At 61.5% G+C, this 7,969-nt stretch overlaps 2 protein-coding genes across 2 annotated transcripts in view; both read right to left on the bottom strand.

The window, feature by feature from the left end:
* The window catches only part of CHLRE_06g253800v5 (uncharacterized protein), an 8,342-nt gene extending 1,093 nt beyond the window's left edge, over positions 1 to 7,249 (bottom strand). Inside the window, exons 1-9 of the mRNA XM_043062649.1 lie at positions 6,627 to 7,249; positions 5,533 to 6,060; positions 4,566 to 5,207; positions 3,734 to 4,378; positions 2,766 to 3,557; positions 2,589 to 2,657; positions 2,160 to 2,375; positions 1,852 to 2,012; positions 1 to 1,718 (exon numbers count right to left, since the gene is read on the bottom strand). The exon at positions 1 to 1,718 is cut by the window's left edge and continues 1,093 nt beyond it. Coding sequence (XP_042923347.1) covers positions 1,625 to 1,718; positions 1,852 to 2,012; positions 2,160 to 2,375; positions 2,589 to 2,657; positions 2,766 to 3,557; positions 3,734 to 4,378; positions 4,566 to 5,207; positions 5,533 to 6,033 — 3,120 coding nt within the window. The 5' untranslated portion in view covers positions 6,034 to 6,060; positions 6,627 to 7,249 and the 3' untranslated portion in view covers positions 1 to 1,624. The remainder of the gene's footprint in view (positions 1,719 to 1,851; positions 2,013 to 2,159; positions 2,376 to 2,588; positions 2,658 to 2,765; positions 3,558 to 3,733; positions 4,379 to 4,565; positions 5,208 to 5,532; positions 6,061 to 6,626) is intronic.
* A 48-nt stretch (positions 7,250 to 7,297) lies between these two features.
* CHLRE_06g253902v5 (uncharacterized protein) overlaps positions 7,298 to 7,969 on the bottom strand; it is an 18,922-nt gene continuing 18,250 nt past the window's right edge. Inside the window, exon 10 of the mRNA XM_043062657.1 lies at positions 7,298 to 7,921. The gene's annotated coding sequence lies outside the window, so the exon portion shown is untranslated. The remainder of the gene's footprint in view (positions 7,922 to 7,969) is intronic.

The following is a 7,969-nucleotide window of genomic DNA, read 5'->3' as shown; positions in this document are numbered from 1 at the left end:
TGGCGACCTTCGCCCATGCGCACCACGCTTCCTGTTGTGTGTGGTTACAAGGTGATGAGCACGATGTGCGTTCCTGTCCTTGTAGAAACCGAGGCCCGGGCCGGGCCGGGGGGCCCTTATAACGCCTGCAACACAGTTTTTGGCCTTGCAATGGTGCGCAATGGGACAGAGGGGATGGGCCGAGGGGGCAAGCCGGGGTACTGCGTAGCGGTAGGGTTTGGCCCCCGAATGGGGGTGCTTCTGCTCCTGTGCTCCCAAACGGAATCTAGTAATGCGGCTAACCTGGCTGGGTCCGTATTCTGCATAACGGCCTGCATCCCGCCTGTACAATCAATCTCGCTACCCGAACGCAACTGGTCGTAGGCCGTACACCGCATGAGCACATGATCCTCATCTTCGACTTCATTTGCAACACATAACGGGCAAATCCTCTCCTCCCTCTAGGTCGTCCATAGGCGCGGTTGGCAGAAAGCGGCCAGCAGCATAGGCGGAACCTCATCAAGGCCTTGTGGTGCGCAACTGGTATAAAATGCTCTACTGTGCCCTTGCATGGTCAGTGGTGCCGCGCCTTCCGCACACAGCCCCATCCAATGCTTGTACTTGCTCATCTGCACGCCTGGTTGCTTGTTGTCTGATGGGAAAGTGCTTGGCTCAGACTGCAGCCGCTCATGCTTCCACGCCTTCATTAGACTCTCTCTAAAGGCGGATACGGTACGTCTGCCCAAGCCTGCGCTTGCCTCATCCTCAATCGGGATCGGCACGCTTCGACCAGACGCACTAACCCCTCAACACAGTGAGCAAAGGCTACACCAAACGGGATGCGTCTTCGTGCCATGCTAAAACTGCCCGCTATGCATGCAGCCGGTCTGTGCCTTACAAGTTACCGGTACAACACACGCATGCCAGCCTGCAATCAATTACGCCGGCAACCTATTGGGCATGAATTTACATGCTGTTTGATCAATGAGTGCTGCTGGTGCATATCAGTCCTAACCCAATGTGGGAGCTGAGCAGGTAGACAACATTTAACTAGGGATAAGCGCCTCCACACGGCAATGGCCCACAATAGACGATACACAACTTGGCACCAGGAGAACATCCATGTGAAGGGCAGCACGCTCTCCTTGCCCGCACATACTGGTTGCACACCCGCCACCCGCCATCAGCTTGCCACGCACATCCTACGCATCCCGTTTCGCTCAATCTCGGTAAGAGGTAGGCCCACAGTTGTACAAAGAAATAAAAGAAACGTAAGATGCAACTGTCCACAGCAATCATGCACTACCCCGCACATCGTTCCAACCGCGTTCAGCCCGCAAATGCACACACGCACCTAATCTACGTGATGAGCTGCGCAAAAGCACACAACTGCAGCAACCGTACACGCGCCTGGCCCTGTGCGGCAGCGCCCCTGCATGCAAACTGGCCGCAGCTCCGCTTGTGCGCTGACCGCATGCCGCGGGTGCATGATTCTATCTGACCTGCCTGAAAGCCCCGGCTTGTGCCACATGCAGCCCGCTCACGCCACCGCAACGGCCCGTGGTGCAATGGCGACCCGCCGCAATTGGATTGTCGCATCTGAAGCGAGACCTCAGGCTACTCGGGCTGTTCCTTGGACTGATGCTCAGCGGGGTTGCCGGCCTGCGCTTTGTTGCCGTACTTTTATCTTGTACTTCTCCTTGAGTTTGTCCAGGAGGCCCTGGCGGGGCGTCTCAACCCTGCACACAGCGCAGGTAAGGACACACGGTAAGCACACTGCAGCAACTCGCTCGGTATAACCGGTACGTGACATCAGAGTGCACAGTACGTTTGTGCACAGCGTTTTGCCCTGGTCATTCAATCTAGCCTCACCGGTAAGACCCGTTGTTAACTTTGTTGCACGGGCAGTCCACATGGCACAGGAAGTGCTTCTCGAGCTCCTTCACCTTCTTCTGCACCTTTTTCTGCACCTCCTCCTCGGACATGCCCTCCGACATACCCTCCAATGCCTTCAATCCCTCCAGCGTGATGACCTGTGTGTGTGACAACCGGATAATCGGCAAGGTTAAGCGGCATTGTTAGAGTGCTATGTAGGTCTGGGGGCGGAGCACGTGTAAGTGGGTCTTCAGGCGCGCGCCCGTACACCAACTACGGTACTCGAGCGCTCCAACAGCACTCACCCGGAGCTCGATCTCCTTGCCCTCATCAATGGCTGTCAGCCACGGCAGCATCTTCGACGACTCGCTGAATCCCGGGCCCTCTGCCAAATAGCGTGCTATCCGACTGCCCTTCACCCAGCCCCCAGACATGCCCACGTACACCACCCGGCCGCCTATCCGCCACAGGTACAGCAACGGGACGCCGCGAAGCTGCTTGACCTGCTTGTCGCGGGCCTCCTGCAGGGGCACACAGGCAAATACACAAACACATACTGCGAGTTAGTCAGCCGCGACTGACAGGGGGCAGGGCAGCAGGGGCCGATGCCCAATCGGGCATGGCAAGGGCGCAGGACTGCAGCTGTGGTGCTGGACTGCCGGAGCCCACATTTGCTGGCAAGAACGGAGTCCCACTTAAAGGTCGGTCCGCCTCCATACCGCATGCGCACACACCTTGTCGGTGGCACGCATGCCACTCAGCGCGCCTGCTGACGGCTCTCCGTCAGTGTACTTGCTCCACACCTGTGTGTGCATGTATACGTGCGTCAAGGGCCAAACCTTGCGGACGGGCGACGTCTCCCAACAGGCTATGAGGGTTGCCGAGACCTGAAGTCACTGGTATTTACCCACCTCTAGCGGGTCGACCTTGAAGACCAGCCCGTTGCTGAAGTTCTTCACGGAGCCGTCGGCGTTGGGCGGCAGCCTCAGCTGCTCCGCGAGCATGTCAAACCTCAGCAGTCCCAGGCGCTCCGCCCACGGCTTGACATCCATCTCGCCGGCCTCACTGTCCTCCGGATCCGGGTCCCGCCCCCAGAAGTGCTCCATGACTGCATCGGCCAGCGTTTTCTGCCCGGCGGCCCGCAGCGCGGCCAGCAGTTCGTCGCTGTACCGACCCTGGGACAGCAGCTGCGAAACCTCCGGCCCCAGCATGTGCAGGTAGCGCGCGAGCCACGTGCTGTGCCCGTGCGCCTTGCACATGCACGTCAGGAACGCGTCCACCTGCTCCTCGCGCATCGCGCCCACGCGGAGCACGAGCTGCTTCCTGTCTGCCATGTACATGCGGCAGGTGCCATTGGCCGGCAGGAACTCGGACAGCCCCGCCGCCTGCAGCCAGGAGTACAGAAAGGTGTTCCAGCCCGGCGGCCTGGCCTCCAGCAGCTCCTTCACTATGGCGCGCCGGATGTGCAGAGCTAGCGGAGCCAGCGGCGGTATAGCTGCGCTGATGATCTCAGGCACGCAGCCCGGGACGGTGGCGGCGGGCTGGGAGCAGCCCGCCTTCGGCTCCGCGTACTCCACGCTGTGAGTACTGCTGCTCCTGCTGCTGCTACTCCTGCTCTTGTTGCGCGTGCTGCCACTCTCGGACACGCACCGGTTCCTGTGGCTGGTGGTGCGGGTGCGGGACAGATCCTTGTTGGCCGCCGCCTGCACAGTTGCACAGCATGGTGGATGGCATTGGCAAGGTTTAGATACGGTAGGAGTCAAAGCAGCATTTGTGGGTCAGCGCGTCCGCTGGCCCCCAGCAGCCACACCCCATGACTGCCACACCCCATGAATGCCACACCCCATGACTGTCACACCCATGACTGCCACGCACCCACCTTGCCGGTAACCTCGGTGCCCGTGAGCGCCGTGTAGACGCCACCATGACTGGCGGGGTTGTTGTTGGTGGTGGTGATGGTGGCGGTGGTGGCGGTGTTGCCGGCCGTACTGCCCTCAACGCACGCCGACTGGCGGCCCCTCACTTCCTGCGCCGCCGCCAGCTGCTCGTGGCCGCTGCCGGCCACAGCGTCAATCGCGGCGCGCCACTCCTCGAAGCTCCTGTCGCCCGCGCCGCCCGGCAGCAGCGCCGCCTGCAGCGCCTGCAGCTCAGCGGGCGATGTAAACAGCAGGAACCACAGCAGCAGTCCCGGCTGCGACTTCAGCGTGGCCCGCAGCCGCTCCAGCTTGGGGCCGGAGAGTGCCGCCACGTCGGCGGCGGTGTAGGCTTTGCCGTTGGCCGGCGCCACGCCCACGCCCTCCAGCAGCTTGCGCAGCTTGGAGCCCAGCAGCAGCTTCCGATTGTTGCCCTTGACGCTGCTGGATGCCACGGCTTGCACTAGCCCGCACAGGATGGCGTGCAGCTGGGCAGCGCTGCAGTGCGCCAGCAGCAGGCCGCAGCACACGGCGGCGGAGGAGATTTTGCCCGTGCTGGAGGTGGAGGTGGCGTCGGCCGGGAGCAGATCCTCCGGCAATGCAGCGGGCTTCTGTGAATGCACAGCAGTAGTGAGAGGCCGGGTCAGGCGAGGCGAGGACAAGCGCCAGAACACGCCGCTGTGGTTACATGCTTCAAAGCAGCATTTGTGGGTCAGCGCGTCCGCTGGCCCCCAGCAGCCACACCCCATGAATGCCACACCCCATGACTGTCACACCCCATGACTGCCACGCACCCACCTTGCCGGTAACCTCGGTGCCCGTGAGCGCCGTGTAGACGCCACCATGACTGGCGGGGTTGTTGTTGGTGGTGGTGATGGTGGCGGTGGTGGCGGTGTTGCCGGCCGTACTGCCCTCAACGCACGCCGACTGGCGGCCCCTCACTTCCTGCGCCGCCGCCAGCTGCTCGTGGCCGCTGCCGGCCACAGCGTCAATCGCGGCGCGCCACTCCTCGAAGCTCCTGTCGCCCGCGCCGCCCGGCAGCAGCGCCGCCTGCAGCGCCTGCAGCTTAGCGGGCGCGGTAAACAGCAGGAACCACAGCAGCAGTCCCGGCTGCGACTTCAGCGTGGCCCGCAGCCGCTCCAGCTTGGGGCCGGAGAGTGCCGCCACGTCGGCGGCGGTGTAGGCTTTGCCGTTGGCCGGCGCCACGCCCACGCCCTCCAGCAGCTTGCGCAGCTTGGAGCCCAGCAGCAGCTTCCGATTGTTGCCCTTGACGCTGCTGGATGCCACGGCTTGCACTAGCCCGCACAGGATGGCGTGCAGCTGGGCAGCGCTGCAGTGCGCCAGCAGGCCGCAGCACACGGCGGCGGAGGAGATTTTGCCCGTGCTGGAGGTGGAGGTGGCGTCGGCCGGGAGCAGATCCTCCGGCAATGCAGCGGGCTTCTGTGAATGCACAGCAGTAGTGAGAGGCCGGGTCAGGCGAGGCGAGGACAAGCGCCAGAACACGCCGCTGTGGTTACATGCTTCAAAGATGCAGGCGGCGGGCTGTCTGCGGACCACGCGCGGCCGTGTACGCTGCTGGGCAATGCTGGCCATGCGGTACCCCACAGACATGGCTGCAATGCGCCAACTGAATATTTGACAGCAGTGCAGGCATGGGCCAAGCTGCGCGTACAACACAGTATCATGCGTCTTAATTGTTGTGGCTCTGGCTTCTGGCCCCGTTACCTACATGTGCGTTGAACCGTTTGCACACCAACCCACTCACATCCGGCTGCTCCCGAGGGGTCTTGTCAGTGGCAGCAGCAGTGGCGCTGTGTCCCGCCCGAAGGCGCAGCCGATGGCGCCGCCGCAGGGCGATCTTGGGTGGGAGCACGACGGCCGCCGCCATGGATGGAACGGAAGCTGTCAGCGTGGTGGATCCTCGGCGTTGGGCCTTGGAGCCGCTGCGCCTGACACGGCGGGTGGGCCTGTTGGCGTCAGCTACTGCTGATGTGCATGTGGATGTGGAGGGCTGAAGGTCCTCACAGCTCGCACTCGCATCAGCAGAACGGCTCTGGCAGTCCGCGGCATGAAAACGTGGATCTTCAACAGCGGTGGTTGCCAACAGGCCGGCGGATACAGAGACGGTGGTGAGCGCGACGGCGGACACGGCGGAGGCGGCGAGCTTGACGGCAGGCTTCGAGGAGGCAGGGGCGGCGGTGGAAACGGCAGAGGCAACGGCCACTTGGACCAGGGGCCGGACGGCAACCGCGCAGGCAACAGCCATGTAGGCGGTAGCCTGGAGCACGCACGCCTGCGCAGGGGAAGGGCGGAAGGGAGAGGATGGAGCAGTTGGCTCGCGAGCTGGCTGTATGCGATGGCTAATGGCTGTACACGATTTGGAACATGCGATAGAAATCAGTCGGGATGCCCGACACTGGCGTTTCTGTTGTCGATACATCCGCTGCCCTTGTGTTTGCGCAGCACGTCCCCATCCATGCGACACCTGCATGCCGGAGCAGCGCCTCCCCGCCTATCGCTTATGGGGTGGGGGAGTGCGCGGCGAGACGTTTCCAGTATTGTACAATGTACTGAAATGGGTTGATAAGCTATCGGCTTCGGTCGGTTAACGACAGCTGCACGAGATGTGTAGAATGTGATATGACATGATGGCGTGACGTGAACGCGCGCGGGCAGCCCCGTCACCTCCCCCGCCCAAACTCACAAGGACGGCTCAGATACATTCAGCGTGACACATTCTTCTTGAAGGGCTGCTTAAAACATTCAACAAGTCGATCGGCCTGACACGACCACGCTCCCGCACACACACCACGCACGCAACATCCCAAGCCCCGACTTGCTTTGTGCGCCCTTTCTTACCTTGGCGCGATTACGATGAGTAAAAGTGTGCTATTTCACTTGTTGTTGTGACGCCGAATACATAGGAGAGCAAGCAGGATGCGCTTCGCAAGACGTTGTCAAAGGGTCAACTAACAGCGGGCTGGTTTCGGTTGTATTGCGTCCCAGGCTTGTTGCGCACGGTGATGAACATGCATGAGTATAACTTGACACACCAAGCTGAAATACTAGTTCTGTGAAGCCCCATGCGGAGCGCGTACGTCGCACGGCTCCTCATTCGGCGAAAGATTTGACCCGTCGCGCGCGGCCGGTTGGTCTCCTCAAGGGCCACCCGGGCAGCCCCTGCCGCCGGCAGCACGGGTCCCAAACAGATGTAAGCAGCATTGTGCCTTTTGCAAGCTCCCGAGCACAGGGACATGACGGTTCGGACGGCATTCATACGCCTTGACATGACCTAGCGGTACTTTCTTTGCGCTACCGGGGCTTGAAGAGCTGCAAGTTGAAAGTAAATTACCATCGACAGCCCGGCCCCAGACGCGGCAGAGCGGCGAGCCACCCACGCGTGGGGTTGCCTGGGCAGACGAAGGGTCGCATCAGGCAGCGCACGGGCCTCTCCCTCTATCAAGCCGCTTTTGTGTAGATATAATCATGAATAATATGGCTGCGCAATGAAAGGCGCAGGGCGCGAACCCTTCGGCGAACGCGCGAGCCATTCCAGCGCCATCCTGGCATCGCAAACTATGACAGACCGCGCTTATGCCCCAGCCGTATGCTAATTGTGACATTGTTGTAGCTGGCCATTAATTACGTATACCTGCGATGAGGTTTGGGGTTTATCCTCCTCGGAACTTACAGTACGAGAGGCACGCATAAGCCCTGTCCTGACCCTGACCGGCACTCAGCTCCCGGTCGGCTTATGCCCAGTGTAACCATCCTGGTCCCAATCGTCTCGTCACAATTCCCCGCTACCTCAACCGAAACGACCGACGACTACCCCCCCAAACCCCGATGTTTATGTTGCATTAGTGGCCGGCAATACTCCTCAAACATACCGGGCCACACCAGTGGCCGGCAATACTCCTCAAACATACCGGGCCACACCAGTGGCCGGCAATACTCCTCAAACAGACCGAGCCACACCAGTGGCTGGCAATACACCTCAAACACACCAAGCCACACTAGTGGCCGGCAATGCACCGCAACCGGACAACGATGCTCCCGGCGACGTAGGCCGGCAAGGTATGCGGCAACAAACATGGCAGGCAGACAGGCACCCGCGCACTAGCACAACATGCGACATGCGGATACGCCTAGGCCTGGACCAAAGGTAAGGCGCGCGGCGGCCCTAGAGGCCGCCGGCGGTG

The sequence above is a fragment of the Chlamydomonas reinhardtii genome, chromosome 6 (assembly GCF_000002595.2).
Source record: "Chlamydomonas reinhardtii strain CC-503 cw92 mt+ chromosome 6, whole genome shotgun sequence".
NCBI classification, from domain to species: domain Eukaryota; kingdom Viridiplantae; phylum Chlorophyta; class Chlorophyceae; order Chlamydomonadales; family Chlamydomonadaceae; genus Chlamydomonas; species Chlamydomonas reinhardtii.
Note: the sequence above shows the minus strand (reverse complement) of the source record. Positions and strands in the feature narration are given on the sequence as shown.